Here is a 19,080-nt window from a genome sequence, read left to right as displayed (position 1 = left end):
AGGCCCTTGATTTTCAGGTAGAAAAAATGTAACTTGTAGAATTTTTCTTCTTGTAAAAATTTGAAGGGGGTCAATTTGACCTGAATACCATACAAGGGTTAAATAGACTTAAAGACATTGAATTCAACACATTTGTACCAGTAAAATATTGTAAAACACTTTTTCCAGCTTTAAAATGTTGTTCCATGTTGCTTAGTTTGGCGTTTCTTTATTGTCAGATGTTCGTCCCAAGGTGGCAGCGGCAAAGCTTTGAACTCTTAGTGTTGTTTGGTTTGATCCTTGTGTCTGCAGCGGCTTTAATCCATTATGAGAGCTTTCCTGTACAGTCTGCTGAGAAGTTGCGTGTCATGATGCTGCAGAGGAGTGATTCGTGACTTAGTGGCACTTCCTCCTCTGCTCCCGGTCTGGTCCCCAGGGTGGCTGTTCACAGGTCGGCGAGCCTCCACGAGATAGCTGCTGACATTCACCCACTTGACATGGCTGCGTATCGCTTCCTCAGGGGAAGGAAAGGGAAGCCCTCCATTGACATTATTGTTAATGGAGGAAACATTGACTCTGTCAGACTGCAGACGTCTCTTCTGCAGTTACCTGTGATGCCTCCTGTGTAGCAGGGATAATACGGTTAGGGAGGAGAATGGGGTACATTTATAATTCACATATCATATGGTTAATGCATTCTGAGCTTTTCCGGTGGGAGAATACATTAGGAGAACGAGCGGATGAAGGAAGCTATAGCAGACTTATTCATTAGGGGTTCCCATCATGACATTTATAGGCCCGCTTTACACTCTCAGGGTTAGTGGATAGAGCGGGATCCTGGAGCTGGGCCTCATTTAGAACTGGGCGATGTGAAAAAACAAACAAATGTCATGTAATTTTCTTGATATTGTTGCGGCGATATTGTTGGATTGACAATGTGTGCTTTCACAAAATATTTACTCAATGACAATCCTCAGTAATGTGGATACACTACGTCTTATGGCCGTTTTACAGTCGGCGCGTCCAAGCGTGTGCGTCCAGAGGGCGCGCACCACTCTTTTTTTCTGTCAGCGGCGTGTGACAACGCGGAAACAGGAAGTCTGAACGAGCTCCGGGGTAAGCGGATGCCAGGACTCTGAGTGACTGCAGGGATCCGACGACGTAGGTCATCCAATCAAATCGAAGCATTACCGGAAATAATGCTGCCAGTTCGGCCGTTGTTTATCTTTTTCTTCTTCTTCTAGTCTGTAGAAATAGCAAATTCGGTAGCCTTTGCTCATTAGCGCCACCTCTGTTCAGGAGGAGACTGAGTACTGACCACCACGCAGGATTATGAACCGTTACGGCGCTCTCATGACGTCACATTTGCTCACGCCAGCTCGACTGCGGCTACTGTAAAACTCCCTTTAGTGGGTACAGGCAAAAAACAGGAAAAGACAACACTTGTGTAGTATTACAATATGCAAAATGTAAGACGATACGTGGCCTTATAAGTGAGCCCAGCCCTAGGCTCACTTACTGAAGCAGCATGAGTCTTACTACTGCACCCACTCTACCTACTACTCCCTGCTTTAACTCAACCCGCTGGCTGCTACCTGTTTATCTGGAGGTGTGTCTGCTTGCCTGCATGCTCCCACTCATGTTGTGTATTAGCAGCCTGCGGAGGCTAGAAAGGAGCCTGCTCCCATCACAGTGTGTGTGTGGTTTTTCAGTCCTGCAGTCAGAGTGTGCTGTATCAAGGCCCTGTTGATTGCATAACAGTTATTCTTGGTAAATGTTTGACAGACACTGGCACATTACTTTGTGAAACACTTTTTTTCAATGAGCCTTCATGAGCCAAGTCGCCATGGTAACTGCTGCAAACTTTCTCATGTTGGTGTTGACACACACAGGGCCTGAACTCTGGCTTGTTAACACTGCTGACCCACAGCTTAGATGTGATGTCTGCTTGGGTTCCTAATTATCTGGCCTGTCGTTTGTTAATGCACTTAGACTAGAAAGAGGAGCGTACAGTTAGTGGAGCTTGTAGTGAAAGCTGTTTTTTAATCAGCAGATTGTTTCCAGCGCAGATAGATACATGGCCAGTTTCCTGCTTTTCTTCCTGACTCTGGACACAGAAACCAGCTCCTGCTGTTGTTGGCAACTGTCTCCAGGAAGTGTCTCCCCTATGCTCGCCGCTGCAGCGAGTAAACAAGCTCTTTTATTCATTGTCTGGGCCGAGAGGGAGGAGGGGTGTGGAGGCGCTGTGGGGACAGAGAGAGAGAGAGACAGAGAGAGAGAGAGAGAGAGAGAGAGAGAGGTGAAGTCAGTATTCAGGAATGTGCCTGGGCAAGCCTCGGTTTGACACAGCCCAGATGACTGTGAGGGAATCCTTGGCAGAGGGAGGCCGGGGAACCCCGTTCAACACACCCAGCCCTTTCCCTCCCCCTCTCTTGCTCTCTTTACCTTTTCACCTTTCAATCAGTCCATCTTTGTCTCCAGCACTCGGGCTGCAGCCAGCCTGTCTGCCATAAAAACATTATACAACCAGGATAGCACAGTAATGGGGAAACAGGCTTATGTCAGACTGGTGGAGCATGGAAAACAGCAATCCCACCTCTCCATAGTCCTGCTGCTGCTGAGAGTGCAGCTAAAAGTCCCCCGTGAGTTCAAGCGTGTCCGACCTGAACTCTGAAAAGCCTCCAGACAGCAATTTTTAAAAACTTGTTAGAATGACTCATCGGCTATTATTACACAGGCAGAGGATGGCCATTCACCGAGCTGAGAGACAACCTCTGTACAAGGATCAGTCTTCCCAAGCAGGTTGTTCTCTAATAGACCATGCAGGTTTGTGCAGGTTTGACTGGAAGCGTTATTAAATCCAAGTTCTGGGCTTTAATGCCTATTCATGAACTTCTCTGTTTTTCAATCGCGTGTTTGTACTGCAGTTATCCATTTTCCCTGTCCCTGGTTTTATTACAAGCCATATTAGGGAAGTTATTCCACCTGAAATTATCAAACAACTTTTTTATCTCCTTGGGCAAAGTTCCCAGATTACTTTCTCCGGCTTCTTAGCACCGAAAAAGCTCATTTTGAAGCAGTGGAATCATTCCAGAAGTCATGATGTGAAATCCTTTCTCTCTCATGGCATGTGTAATGTGAGGGGCTGTAAGGTTGTAGTGTTTTTGGGAAGGAGGCTACAGGCCCCCCAAGTCATGGCCCTTGCTCTAACCAGCCCCTTCTCTCCTTAAAAGATACTCGTGTTGCGTGGTCGGGTCGAAACATGCACAGAAACACAAGGTTCCCACTGTTTTAAAGGAAATAACTCACTTTTGTAGAAAGAAATGATGACAAAACAAAGGCGTCGATGGCGGACAAATACACAAAAATCCATCTTTTTAAAATGCATCGACCAGATGTGCTGTATGTAATCATCAGTCATTAAGTTCTTCAGATGTGATTAATGTTGTTTGTTCCATGGGGCCTGTTGGGTTGTAGCTTTGCGTCGGACTTAATGAGGATCTGACAAACACAGCGACTAAGCACGCCTGTGTCGTTGTGGTGACACTGATCAACAGTACTTGTCAATTGGAATGTTTTTTTGTAGGATATGAATGATGTGTTTTCTACATCAGTGACTCATATGTGTGGTGGGTGTCAAATCAGACGAGATGCTCAGCTTGGCTCCAAAATGCCTCCAAAAATGTAACTTTTCTTTTTTAAATGACAGATGAAAAATGACAGGGATGATGGGAAAGAAAAGAGCCAAGCATTTTTGATTGTTGGGTTTGTTTTTGTGGGAGGTTACACACATACTGATGCACATACTGATGCAAAAAAGGGGGGGACTAGCACTAATTAGCACTAATGGCTGTGACTGAGAAATTTGATTGCAGACTGAGGCTGCAGCATGATTATAAATGACATCACCACACTTCAGATTAAGGAAAAGTGTTGCCTGGACAATCTAAGAAAGGTTAGCTGTTAGCTTATTCTGAAAGCTATTTCAGATAGGACTCCAACTATTGATTATTTTCAATGTTTAATCTTTGAATCTGAATGCCTCTGCATCAGTGGATAATGTTTTTTGGCTGTCCGTGTATCTATGAGTCCGTCCCATTCTTGTGGATGCAGTACCTCAGGAACCTCCTAAGGGTATTTCTTCAAACTTGGATTCAAGGAACTGTGACCTCACCAAAACCCGTTTTTAGTCGTAACTCAAGAATTCCTAAGCTAATTATGACATTTCACACTCATTTCTAATAGTATAAAATGATCAAGCGATGACATTTAATATCCAAAAGGTCAAAGGTCAATTTAACTGTGACATCTTGATGTTCTGCAGAAAACACATTTCTGGTCATTAGTCAGCGCCATAACTCAGGAGACAAGGGGGGGCATTGGGTCAGATACTGAATTAGTGACACTAATATTGAAATTGTATAGAACTTCTGTGGTGCCGGGTTGAAGATGTGTCTGAAGCATCCACGTTTCGCTAAAAAATACACTAAATACCTTTTTATTTAAAGTTCTGGACAGACATACAATGTAATCTGTAACAAAAACTCTGGTTAGTGAAGGCTAATACTTTACTGACCAAACAATGAGAAAATTAGACTTTTATTTTTCGAGAGGACACGTCCATCGTCTTCAACCAAGTTATATTAAGTCCCATCTTACAGGTGATTTGAAACCATTCATGGGCTGACAGACCATCAGTAGTTTCAGTTAACCTTTACAAGAGCAGAAGATGAGCAATCATGCTGGTATCAAAGGCCTTATAAGTCAATTTTATTTAGTCCAATCACCTTAAGGCTTTATGAAGCTGTTTTTAGTACAGTATCTGAGTTGAAAATGTGTGCTAAGTTGATACTGTAGCCCTGATGCTACACTACAGCTACTGAAGATGACATTTCAACCATCCTAAGTTGAGAATCCATAAGAAATTGTTTCAATAGCATATCCTAGGCTTGGATAAGTATTTCAAGTCAGAACAGCAGATTATAATCCAAAAGCATTTTCTCATCATAACCAAGCAGAATGACTCTGCAGGGCGATCTGGACGTGTGCATGCATCTCAAAGTCAGAGTTAATCAAATGTATTAACTGCTCTTTGTCTTTCTCCTCCACTCCCACCCCCTCCCTCCGTTTTCTCGGGCCCGGACAATTTGATTCCTTTACAACCGGCTTGGTTTGACATCCACAGAGCTCCCAGCTGAAGAAGGTAAATATTGATTTTTCCAGTGCGCTGCCATCCTCCTCCCTTTTACTACCTGATAAAGTGTCTCGAGCCAGGATCTTTCCTTTTCTGTTGACTGCTTAACTTTGGGAGTGTACACTAAAGCAGCTTTCCGCCAATGGACACACACACACACACACACACACACACACACACACACACACACACACACACACACACACACACACACACCATGACTTCTCTGTAAATACAGAGATTGTCTTCTTCAGTACTAAGAATCTAATGTCAATACATCTCACAGATATTTTCCATCCTTTAGTTTAAGGGTACACTTTGAGTCCTTACAGTGAAAGTCTCAAACCTTTAATTGTGTGTGTGAGTGTGATGCAAAAAAAGTGTGCGATATGTATTTGTCTATGCATATTTCAGGCAAGTCCCTGTGGGAACTGGTGTTTGAGCAGTTTGAAGAAATCATGGTCAGGATCCTGCTGCTAGCTGCCTGTGTCTCCTTTGTAAGTACGACCCAGCTAATTAAAAAGCCAGTAATCTTTATCTTATTTGTTCTTGATTTTGATTCTCTAGTGTCCCCCTATTGGATTTGAGACCCAAATTGGCTACCTAATAGACTAGCTCCATTAGCTTTGGGCAGCTTTATTCCTCTGCTAGAACATGGTTTGTGTTCCATTTCCATGTGGAAACCGGTGTATGACAGGCTTTTCCACCCAGTGTTGATATGGTCTCAGTGAGGGAAACAGACTGGAAACAAAACCATCTATCTATCAAAAGGCTCTCTGCTGCAGCGCCTCACACTGTGACCCTGCCTGCAGTCCGAGGGTGGGGAAAGTCGGAGAGGGATGGAGTGGGGGAATCCTGACTGCATAATAACTTTTTTTTCCATCTATTACAGCACGTCCCCGGCGTCCCGGGACGTGATGGAATTGCTATTGCTATTTCCGAAAGTAGGAAAGTTGCTCTAAAAATGTGTATGACACGATATATCTTCTCTTACTGTTGTCGTGTTAGCGAGAGGCTCGGAGAGCAGGCGTGGGCTGTAACTCCAGGACTTTGGAGTGTGGGCTCATTTTTCCTCGTGTAAATCAAGCCTTTCTTTCTTTAAAAAGGTTGTTTATAGTGGAACAGGGCCCCTGTTCCATTGCCGCAGAGACCCCAATGCTTTACAATGTCATCGTTGCCTGGAGTGCTTTCAGCTAAGCAACTAAAATTAGCTTCTGACTCAAAATCACAAATATATTTCACTCCATAGCAGGTTTTCTGAGTCCCACACATTTCCAATGCTTGTCTCTTGATATTGATATTGTCCTCTTTAAGTTTTCAACTTTTTTTTTTTGCTCACTGTCATGCAACCATTATGATCCGGAGTGGCTGATGCAGAGTGAACTAAAGTTATAGTTAAGCCTAGGAGTCATTTGGCTGTTATTTTGAATATATTCAAAATGATTTGATTAGATTCTCCTTCCTCCTTTGCATGACACACAATTGAAGCTTATTAGCAGACGGCACAGGTCAGGTTAGGCTACACTATCAAATATATATCCTGTATATGTGAAAATACATTTACTGCAATTGGGAATTTACATACAATTCAGTTAGCTATATCATGAACTATGCCTCAAATTATCCAGCCATTTCAAAATCTCCTCTCATAATTGATGTATTCATATTTTGTTGAGGGTACCAGCTGTTGAGCCATATCCCTGGTCTGGGTTTAATAGAGCAGAGCCACACCATTATTTGGTTTTCTATGTCACTCCATGAAGTTGAGTTAGTGTTGAGGGTCAAGAGAGTATAGGAAAGGTCCTTGAAAGGTCAAGTAACAATTAGATTTCAAGCCTCCTTTGACCTTAAACAGTGTTTTTTTTCTAACCAATTTGATATGAATACATTTAGTTTTTCTACTTTGTTGAGCACTGTGCAATATTCCAAAACTCTGGAAAACATTTAGCTGTAATGGGCCATCTGTCGGCATGTGTCTCAGCGTGCAGTTATGCAGGTCTGGTACGAACAGTGAAATGTTTAAAGCTGTAAGGAGAGATTTAATATGGTAATGAAGCTTAATTTTCAAAACCCAACGTTAAATCAGTTTAATTCATTTTGTTTTAGATTGTTGCGAGCAGTTAAATTCCCACCAGATCCTCAACGAGTTCTAAGACCCAAAAGAAATCCTACCTCTCTCTCCATTTGAACTCCTATTCAGCGTGAAAGTAGCCGTTAGGTATTCAAAGCCCTCTCTGATTGTGTGTGAAGTGTCTTCTGCTGAGAGGACTGCCATTGTTGCCCTCAAATCTCAGCTCAGTCAGAGGGGAGATTTACCATCCCAAATGATGGGGAATGATGAGCTATCGACCGGGCTCTCGCCGGCCTCGACGTACACTCTGCTGCTCAATACACTGGGGGGAATATACTCTTTCATCATTTGATAAACACCATCAGATCATGGAAAAGTAGACCCGCTTCATCTCTCCTTCTCTCTTGGCTGCTTTAGTTGTGGACTCGTTACTTGCAATTGACAAAATAACAAATAACACACAGTAGCTGTGAAGTCATTTCTGTGTCGCAGTGAGCTATGATGATCTCCAAAAGATGTACTTTGTTCCCTATTACAACAGCTAATATTCAGTAGAGTATCTGCCAGGTCTGACCCTTCTGCAAATCCATTAGTATGCAGCTGCCATCACATTATATCTGGCTATAGAGACATTGGGAAACTATAGTAACATACAGTAAGAGTGATTGCATAGTATATTTGCCGTCTCTGTGGAGATGATGTTGGGGCCAGCCCATTAACATTAATTTAAAAATGTATTATACGCTTACTATGTATCATAGTTTGACTTGACACCCAGCTCTGAGGCATGACTTTAAGGCAGCAGTGGTATATATTATTATCTTATTATGTGAACAAAGAATCAAATGACTACTAATAACTGAAAGGGGTTGCTCTCACTGCTCTTTTTAATTGCAGAAAGCAGCTGTTTTCATCAGAAAAATCTCTTAAAGCTGCCCAGCACCTAACAACAATGGATAGGTAAAGGTAGAGAGTAGCTAGTGGACATGGTGGAGCATTCAGCAGCTAAAGAGCCAGATATTTAAGATAACAGAGCTGCAAAAGGAGATTTGTACTTGCCTTCATCACACCGTGGGAATAATGACTCCAAATTAATTCTAATGTTTGTCCATGACTGTAGGCAACATTTCATATCAACTTAAATAAGAAGATTCTAGACGACGAAGTACACAGTAGAGCCGCAAAAATGAATGGATTAATCGATTAGTTGTCAACTATTGAATCAATCGCCAGCTATTTGGATAATCCAATAATCAGTTTGAGTCATTAAAAATTCTCTGATTCCATTTTCCTGATCAGCATTTTTTCAAATGTCAAATGTCAGATACATGGTAAGATCAAAGATTTCTTACCTAATTGTTTTAAAGCAGGGATATTTGACTCCAAATTCATTCAGTTTCTGGGAAACCTTCCAAATTCTTGTCTCCATCATGTAGCAATGCTGGTAAAATTAATAAACATTTTAGTTTCCCGTTTACGGCAACTTTCAGTTTCACTATTTCAGATGTTTACTGTCTTGTCCGTCAACCACTCAGGCCTTTATGTTCTGGTACACACTCCCCCGAAAAGACACAGCACGCGGTAGAGCTCACAAAATCATTATGTAAATGTGTGTTTGTGTGTGCTTTTCCTACCGTCCAAGAGCTTTGGTGTACTGGATCTCAAACTGTGCAACAAAATCAGCTCCTGCAAAACTGGGCTTCATCAGAATGGCGGTGTTTAAAATAATCTCAGTTCATCCACCCGATTTTTATTTCCCCAATGATCTAGTTTCCTGCAGGATTTAATTTATTTTTATTGCCCTTCTCATTTTAGGCGTTGCCTTGCTGCTCTGCTACCTACCTTTTTATTGGAGAATTTATTCTGAAAGGATATTTTTAAATCATACCTTTCATTTGTTTTAATTCAGTTTGGCCATTTTTATTAGTGTGCGTGAACTTGCAAAAAGTATTGAGAGAAGTGTTTAGAGAAATGCGTATGAGACTAATTAGAACCGCATCATTCAATGGTATTTCTTTTTAATGCCCAGCAACTGTTGTGTGTTTCCTGCTGGATGTGAGAAAGGTTCACTTTTCTTGTGTTGTGACTGTGCTCTGCAGCCTCTGGCTCTTGCAGTCCTCTGGTCTGACATGTTTGCAGCCTCCAACTGTATTAAATGCAGAGGGATGAGCCTAGACCTTCTGGCCATTTCCCCGCATTTCTCTTCCGAGTGCCAGGACTGTGAATGGAGCAGGCCATGAGTGATTCTCTCCTGATTACAACCACACTTTGTCACCTGATCTGATTCATAACCAGGGAATTCAGTACTTATGCAGGTGCCAGGGGTGCGCATAAAGAAAATCTACATATTGAGTCAGCTTAAACACCTGAACACAAGCTGTTGCAATGACGAATGCTTAAAAAGACCATAGCCCTGTTGTTTTTCCTGCCATTTTGTATAATTTGCGTAGTTCGTATTAATATGCTTTAGCAACATCATGTTGCACAAGCCAACAAAGCCACTTTAATTGAAATTGAAAATTGACATTAAATATCTAGTTTAAAATCAATTGACATGAGCACATTTGGTACATGATGGGGGGGTGTCGATGATCGGGCTGTGGGGTGCATCATTTAGGAACCTCTGCTAAAGGCAACAATAGCTTCTTTCCTACCAAATAGTAAGAGGAATGTAGTCATAGGAATACTTTGAATACTCTCTCCCAAAACTGTTTTTCCCATTTACATTCCCACTGGCCAAGTGGCCATGGAAACTGGTAGGGGGGGGTAAGGGAGCGACGGTCATTTATAGCGTTGTCACTTGACTTTAGCGCCACATACAACAGCAAACCAACATGGAGGAGGCCATGGGACTGTTCCTGTTGGGCCTTGCTGGGATCCTCATGATGGAGTTGGAGCGGCAGCATTTAAAGACCAGGCCGGAGGACTTAACAGAGAAACACAGAAGAAGAAGAAGACTCCAGCGTTATATGACCCTCCACATCAGTCCACTTTTCAGAGTTCAGCAGTCCGTCCATTCTCGTAGTAATTCACATAGTCAAGTAATTATTACAGTAGTCGGTGTTTTGCTAAAACAGATGGCACGGCTTCAACAGATGGCGCGCTGTGGGGGCGGGACTTATAAGTTGGACCAATCAACGTAGACCTAGGTGAAAAGAGAAAAGACCCGGCCCTGAGGTAGGAGTTGAAAGAGTTACACGAAGTATGGTCAGAGAAACTTAATAATCCCCAAATTGGTCCAGTCGGGACACGAGCAAAAAAAGGTTTCTTTGAACATTATGTTCTAAGAAATGCAAAAATCCGTCTGGTCAGAGAGCGGCTACAGACTCAGTGGAACAGAGCTGCATCTCCTCTGTCCAAAAAACATTTCCAGTTTGGTTTTCCTGCCAAAACATTTAACCATTTTTTCTCCCTAATATGTTTCAGTGCAAGCCCTGAAAATATACATAATGGAGGCAGAGTGGGACTTGAGTTACAATATAAAATGTCTGCTAATGTTTTCCCGTGTACTGTATGTGCCTCTAGGTGTTGGCTCTGTTTGAGGAAGGAGAGGACTCAACCACCGCCTTTGTTGAGCCTTTTGTTATTCTTCTCATCCTCATCGCCAACGCTGTTATCGGGGTCTGGCAGGTGAGATGCACTCTTCATCCTGTGACACACGAGTAACGTTTCTCTCTGCAGGGCGTTCACATGGTTACAAAGGCTGACAACGGCTAACAAGACGGTAAAGTCAAAACATTTCTACCGTGTACAGCAGCTGTTGCAGGATGCATGGATTCAACTTTGTCGTCTCTTACACTCTATTCAAACATCATGTGGTAACATCTGTTATGGGATGAGGCTGTCGACACCGGAGCTGTCGAGTCCATGCGTCAAATCAAACCAGGGCGCTGATGTCAAGTGCCCCCCGCCCCACGCGGGTTCATTTGTGTTGCAGAGGAAGCAGCATTAGACGGGGCGTCCATTGACACTTTGGGAAAGAAGAGGCGTTGCATCGATCTGAGTTTAGAACTCAGTTTAGGCTTTTAGGGCACAGTGCAACTGGATACACTTCTGGATACAAATCTAAAAGGACTTAATCTTCCAAAATTGCCCTTTCTCTTTTGCTGTGTTTGCCTTGCATTTTTTTTACAATACCATAACTCCGATATGAGAGCTAGACTTTAAAATGTTTGCTTGCTGTGACTTTCTCTTTTCCACATCTCTCTGCACAGGAGCGCAAAGCTGAGAGCGCCATTGAGGCTCTGAAAGAGTATGAGCCAGAGATGGGGAAGGTGTACCGCATGAACCGTAAGGCTGTCCAGAGGATCAAAGCCAGAGACATCGTCCCAGGAGACATAGTGGAGGTGGCAGGTAAGCTGCGGCTGCACCCAGCCAAACTCTTACTGTCACTCACTGAGACTAATTTACACTTTATCTTCCTCCGTCGGCCTCCCACTGCTGCCACCAACACGCACACACTCACACAGCCTTCGCCACCCTTCCATGAGTCTGGAAACACTTTTTGAATATCTTAAACTAGATTTGTGAGTGTGTGTGTGTGTGTGTGAGTGAGTGTGTGGTCACCCCTCGTATTTGAAGGCCCAGTTTAATTTTCCACAGCGTTCCCCCGTTTCCCTTTGCTTTCCATGCTCTCAGTCTCACCACCTGGACACTGCTGGATGTTTGTCAGCTCCTCACTCACACTCCCCCGATGTTACATGCACATACACACCATTCCCCTGCTGTAAACTCGCCCATGTGTGGGCAGCCTTGTCTAAAAATAGTCTTGTTGTCACTCCGGTTGCAGAACATCTGTGTATGCCAGAATTAATGTACACACATACACATACACACACATGCAGTGCCAAGGAGATCACCACCATCGACATGACCGCTTTTTGAGAGTGTAATCCTCGGCCTTGCATGGCTAGTGATTGGTCTCAGACTGCTCGGAGTGATGTGTGGGAAAGGAGGGAGAGCTCAGGATGTGAGCGATCACAGCGTTCATTCATAACCACAGCACGGAGAGGCGAGGAGACAGATTATACATGCTGCGTTGGTTACAGTGAAGCCTTGGCGCTATTTGATTTTAGCACTGGGTTTAAAACTGAAATCATCCATCCAAGTAATTACCACTGAGGGGCTTGTGTGTGTGTGTGTGTGTGTGTGTGTGTGTGTGTGTGTGTGTGTGTGTGTGTGTGGTTTGTGTGTGTGTGGTGTGTGTGTGTGTGGGTGTTTGGTGTGTGGTGTGTGTGTGTGTGTGTGTGTGTGTGTGTGTGTGTGTGTGTGTGTGACTTGGAATTTGGGCTTGTTACAGCCGGTGTCCTCCATCACACATGCGTGCGCACGCAGCCAGACGCAGACAAGCCCACACAGGTAGCAAGCACCCAAAATGACTAGTCATCTCCCACCTACCACCACTACAGTCACTGTCAACACCAACACTGTCACCATGACAACTCTCCGTTTCGGCTCATCTCGGTGACGCCAACGTTTACAGGGGGTTGAGGTTTTACCAACACCTGTAAACAGATCTGACTCCAGGTGAACCATCTGCTGTTTGAATAAGGGATATTGTGATGTTATTGCTGCAGCTGCCAGTGGATGCATGGTGGCTGTGCCATTGTGGGAAGGGGGGGGGGGGGGTACTCAACATTGACTACTGTTTATGTTCAGTGTTGTGTTATCCTTTTAAAGGTGCCTTGAAAAGAACCACGTTCAATGGGTGGGAATTAGATTTCAATGATAGTACCTAATTAATCTGACATATTGTCTATATTATAAGTAATGTATGTAATGTACAATGTAACTCAACTCACGATTTTCGATTCACATCGGAAGTCTTTTTTATAGACTTAGTGGTCCCTAATACTGATCTGAAGTCTCTTATATAGACTAGTGGTCCCTAATACTGTCTCTGAAGTCTCTTTATATAGACCTTAGTGGTCCCTAATACTGTATCTGAGTCTCTTTATTAGACCTAGTGGCCCTAATACTGTATCTGAAGTCTCTTTTATGTAGACCTTAGTGGTCCCCTAATACTGTATTGAAGTATCTTTATATAGACCTTAGTGGTCCCTAATACTGTATCTGAAGCCTCTTTTATATGACCTTAGTGGTCCCTAATACTGTAAATACTATATCTGAGTCTCTTTTTATAGACAATAGTTGCCTAATACTGTATTGAAGTCTCTTTTATATAGACAATAGTGGTCCCCTAATACTGTATCTGAAGTCTCTTTCCCAAAATTCAGCCTTGGTCCAGAATTCCAGCCACTAGAGCCAGTCCCACAATGAGCTTTCCTTAGTATGTGACCAACCTTGGCCTTGACCAACTGCCACTTTGCTCATTTGAAAGCCATGATGTCTCTCTCTCATGGGGGGGCAAATTCTCTGGGCAGGTAAAGCAGAGAAAGGGGAGGTAACTTTTCCCCTTACGACATCATAAGGAACAGATTCCAGATTGGCCCATCTGAGCATTCATTTACACCTATCACCATTTCTAGCCACTGGGGGGCCATAGGCAGGCAAGGGGAACTCATATTAATGTTAAAAAAACTCATAAAGTGAAATTTCCATTCCATAGGACCTTTAAATAACTAATAATACTACTACTAATAATGTAATCTGGTGGTATTCATTACACATTTACATAGTTTTTTTTCCCCGATTCTTCATTACATCCCTATTATTACATTTATATAAGGTTGATGATGATGGTGGAAAGGCATTTCTAACAGTTAAATGTGTCTCTGTTGTTGGTTTTATTGGACACCATATATGGCGTAGAAGGTGAGGACATCTGCTTTTGCAGCCAGTAGAGATGGCCTGAACCTGAAGTGTAAAACTCTCTGTTGAAGACGTCGAAGCTAGTCCAGCTTGTTTTAAGTACAGAATGCATTTACTGTCAAAGTTCACTTTAAAAAGAGGTGTGATAGTGGTTTATGCAACACTCACAGTCATATATTAAGCACTTCATTCTATGTGACATAATCTTGTTGCCAAGCAGTTTTAAACAGGGGTAAACAGCTGAGGTAATAGCCGCATCACACACTCTTCCCACTGAGAAAATGTGTGTCACATCGTCATGCACACTGACTGAAACATGTAGGGATATGCTGACAAAGAAAACAAATGAATATTTTCCTTTCCTCCATTGATTTCCCAGGCTTTCCTGTACTACAGATTAGCCTGTGGTTATTGAATGGGAACTGCATGCCAGAGGGTACACTGCGTGGAGGTATTGGAAAAGGACACTGTTGTGTGCTTTTCAGGAGAGAGAAGAAATAAATATATATTTACTCAAGTTTCCACCGCTGCTGCCTGCCTGCCTTCTTGTAGGTACCGGCGATGCCAGCCACCGTTACGACACGGTTCTGATTTGCACCTCCACTGGAACTTTCCGTTTTTTTTTTTAAATGAAGTGACTGCAGCGGTCAAGTTGTCAGGAACTCCTACAGGGTTTACACTGGACCTGAAGAGATGGAAACATGCACAGAGCCATTCCCACTAACAAGTCACGGTTAGGCTGCACAGGAATGAAGAGCTCGTTGCCAGTATATTATACAAGAGATTTAGTTTGGAGTCCAGTTTTATCAAATGAAAGAAGAACTCCGACTGGCCAAACCAGTCTGACCTGCTCACTTGTTTTCATCTAATGTGCATGTGCTACGTTCCAGTTTATTCATTAAATTCTGGATTCAATTCAATACTTGATACTCAATACACTACAAATTATAGTCAGACAAATGTGACATCTTTCTGATATTCAAAAGACTGTTTATCTGAAGTCACCAGGCTGTGTTAGAATGGATTTCTCTTCAAGCAGATGGAGCGTGTCTGTGGGAGGTTGTGATGGGAAAGCAGGAGTCTGTAGGTAGGCGTCTGAAAAGCCCTCGGCCTGTCCTGCTACAGCGGACCTGTAGCCCCCAACCATCTCCCACACAAACACAACACACACTTCTCTCCCCCTGCACCTCTCCCACCCCCTGAGTGCAAACTGAGAAAAGGTACAGAAATATGAAACTGGAAGTACAGGCTATTCATCTTTTCGTCTCTCTGTCTCTCTCCATCTCTGACTGTCGGGCTGAAGACCGTAAAAAGATTCTTCTCGCCATCTCAGAACATTGAGCAAATGTCAAGAGGAGAGAAACGGAGAAAGATGAAAAATAATAAAGTACATGAGCGAGGGAAAAGCAGAGATTCAACAAGATGTCCAACTGTATTCCTGCTGAAAAGCCATGGTGCTTTAGATTCACCGCTGAGAAGCCCTGATGTTTTCTTTGCATTAACGAGACACTTATTACACAAGTAAAGATCGGGTCTTTTCCTTGTTTGTCATGCTGGAAGGAAAGTGAAGAATATTACATCTGGTGTGTTTGGAGCAATTCCCCCCTCCTCTGCTCATTATCAATTAATCAAACCATCCATTTCTCACAAGCTGGCCCTGTCGGCTATTAGGAAAATATTTCCATTAACCGTTTATTTTTGAGGATGCATTACCAATTTGTTTTGGGCACTAGATACTTGGCCATGAAATACCAGTTTAATATGCAGGACTCACTAAGAAGATGAAATGCATTTTGTAGATTTAATGCATCTGTAGCATAATATTATATAAGGAAGTGGTTAATCTGAGGAACAGATAAGAGGTGCAGGGAAAACAAAGGGCATAGTGACTCCATCAAGGTTGCATGGAGCCGTTTTCTACCTGCGGCGGGAGCTTGAGCTTGGACTGAGCCCCCAATGTTTATTACTCAAGGATTTATTGTTTGATTAGGACAGTTATAGGGTGTAACTGAGCGTTCACCTGCAGCTTCATTTGCAAGCACAGGGGAACTTTCCTGAAGCCAATCGTTGTGACAGCATACCTCCTGTCCTCTTTCCACTACTGATAGCTCCTGTAGGATGGTCTTCTGGTCTTTTTAAGCCATGTAGCATAGTGGCTCTAAAGATTACAATGCCAGTCTGTTGGTAAGTCCACTCCTTGGTTTAGACTATAATTTCTCAACACCTATTGCATGGAATCCCATAAATTAGAGTGTTATTTTTAACCTCTGTTAAACATGAGGACGGGAAATGAATGAGAAGTCCATTTAGGAAACATGTTCCGTCATCCACTGTATTTCCCATGGATGAAATATCTCACTGTGCAACAAAAAGATCGGCACGGGAAAATGCAATAGCGTCCGTGAGTGTGTAGTCACGGAGGCTCAGACATCCATGGTGGTCAGGAGGCGGGACACACGGATCCATCTCCCCAGGAACAAACCCTGATTGATCCCGGGGATCGTTTGTAGGCTATTAAGTGAACATGGTGGACCCGGTCCACCAGACACCGGGCCGTCTGGACTGTCTTGATTCTGCACATATCTCTGTTACTGTACTCCTATATATTATTTTATTATTTCATCCATGCGTGGCGCAGTGGGTCTGGGCCACTGTCTTCTGCCGTAAAGACACTAGCCTCAGTAACCCCCCCTCTCTGAGTCGGGTCTCCCTCGTGCTGGACTCAGTTCCACCCAGTCTACTAACACTTAAAATAAACAGCGTTAGGCTACATCAGTGAGGTCAGACTGCTTATGGTGCGTGATGTGGACTGACTCTCAGATGCATGTTGTTCTATATCTGCTGAGGCGCTGCCACTATTGGCTGGATTTTCACTTCCACAGTAGACTTTTTTTTTTTAGTTTCTGCCATAGTTCATGGTGCATTCACTGCCCAGTCACTATTTGCCACTCTGAGCATTTTCTTTTATTGATTATCCGAGATGACAAACCTCCAAACAGAACCTTTTTTTTTCTCGCCTCCACCTCAGCGATCAGCACCTCCAACAACCTGTTGTGTAACCTGTTGTGATTGGACAAAGAATGACGTCAGGGGGGCATTTAGAGGCATTTCCATATTAATATATAAGAGGAGGCAAGGCGGGGTCTGTGGCTCGTTCACGTTGTGGCAACTTCATGTTGTGCAGGACCTTGCGTACGCCCGGTTTTATGCATGTGAACATTTCTGTGCATAGGTACTTTTCATGTTTTGGCCGTACGCCATCTTCTGGTATGAAAGCTACGCAATCTTTTATACATGAGGCCCCTGGTGTCTTTATTAAGTTTTTAATATTATTGGAGGGAAAGGGAAACACTGGCCACCTGATAACCAATCACACACTAGATCATCTTTGCTGCCCTGCTAACATTATTGCCATTCATTATTAATGATTCACACATTCTGTAACAAACAAAGATGTCCGAAAGGGATTTCTCAGCACTGTGCTTAAAACGAAACACAGGCCAGAGTGCAAATTCTGCAAAGCAACAATTTCGGAAACCTGTGGGACAACGTCGAACTTTGTCATGCATAAGACTTTTCTTTTTGTCCTGGACTTGGTCTTGACTCGAACTCCAACCTCTTTGGACTCGGTCTTGACTTGGTCTCGACCAGTCCTGGTCTTGGACTCGACAAAGGGGTCATTGACTATAGCCCTTCTAATTAGCAACTGTTATTGTGCTAACCGGCTAAACCAAGCTTGTGTCTCAATTGGGATACCTCAGTTCATGGCTGGGCAATATATGGATATAATCTCTATATTGTCATATGAGACTAGATATCCTCTTAGATTTTTGATATTATATCATAATTACAGTCAAGTGATGTCCTTTTCTGAACTTACCAGACTGTTCTAGCTGTTCTATTGTTTGCCTTTACCTACGTTTCTGATGATTCATTATTTATCAAAAATGTAATGTGCAAATATTTTGTGAAAGCATAACTCAATACCGAGGTATTTGGTCAAAATGATCACTTTTGATTTTCTCCATATCGCCCAGCCCTTCTTCTGTTAGTGAACGTCCATGTGGTACAAAGTACACAGTGTACACTATGTACTTACTTACTTAGTGCGTACATTTTTTCAGGGTGGTGTCGTCTCAAACTGAACATGAGTGTCACACTTATCCGACATGACGATGCCAAGCTTGCATTAATGTTATCGTTCCGAGACCAAATCATTACAGACTAAATGAACCCAATAAACATATTTTTGACACATTTGAAAACCGTTGCCTATAGTTGTACTTAATGAAAACAAAACGCTTGTTTTATTTAAACCTGTTTTGTTGTGTTGCCCAGAGCCAATGTGACAACTGCAGCTTCCTCTGCTGCAGTTTTCACGAGTTTGGCGGCCCCTTTCCTTCTGATATGTAGCCATGGTGACAACCAGTGTGGGTGAGAAGTGTCCAGCTCTCCACACACCATTGTGACTACGCCATCCGGGTACTCACAACGGTTAAAAAGTGTACTTTTGTGCACTGCACTTGTCATAGAGTGTGATCACACCTATGCACTCAGAATAGCAAGTGTAAGTACTTAAGAAGGCGAATTGAGAGTGAGACACAGCACCAGATAATGAACATGGTAAACATAGAACCTGCTAAACATCAGCATGCCAGCATTGTCATGTGGACATGTTAGCATACATTGGTGATTAAGGGTGGGGGGGGGGGAATTGATACCGCATAGTATCGCAATATTTTCAGTGGTAATACTCTATCAATACACAAGCTCCAAGTATGGATCTTTTATTATATATGTGTTGGTCAGTTTGTCTGCTTGACAATCCCATTCTGCAGCAATACAACTGAAGGGATATGAACAAAGAGAAATGTTTCTTTTTAGATAAAATAGATGTTGACAAAGTTTCCTTTTGGGGACGTCATTTGGAATTGGGAAAAAATGAGAAGTTGGAAAAAAGGTAATAAATTGCAATGTATCGCAGAATATTGCAATATGTTTAAAATGGCAATAATATCGTATTGTGGCATAAGTATCGTGATGATATCGTATCGGGAGGCGTCTG

At 42.9% G+C, this 19,080-nt stretch overlaps 1 protein-coding gene across 2 annotated transcripts in view; it reads left to right on the top strand.

Moving 5' to 3' along the window:
- Nucleotides 1-19,080, top strand: part of atp2a3 (ATPase sarcoplasmic/endoplasmic reticulum Ca2+ transporting 3) — a 64,995-nt gene that overhangs the window by 11,782 nt on the left and 34,133 nt on the right. For both annotated transcript variants that reach the window (XM_032532941.1, XM_032532940.1), the window contains exons 2-5: nt 5,165-5,182; nt 5,588-5,670; nt 10,770-10,874; nt 11,459-11,597. In XM_032532941.1, coding sequence (XP_032388832.1) covers nt 5,165-5,182; nt 5,588-5,670; nt 10,770-10,874; nt 11,459-11,597 — 345 coding nt within the window. The remainder of the gene's footprint in view (nt 1-5,164; nt 5,183-5,587; nt 5,671-10,769; nt 10,875-11,458; nt 11,598-19,080) is intronic.

The sequence above is a fragment of the Etheostoma spectabile genome, chromosome 13 (genome assembly GCF_008692095.1).
Source record: "Etheostoma spectabile isolate EspeVRDwgs_2016 chromosome 13, UIUC_Espe_1.0, whole genome shotgun sequence".
NCBI lineage: Eukaryota > Metazoa > Chordata > Actinopteri > Perciformes > Percidae > Etheostoma > Etheostoma spectabile.
This window is presented reverse-complemented; position numbering and strand designations above follow the sequence as displayed.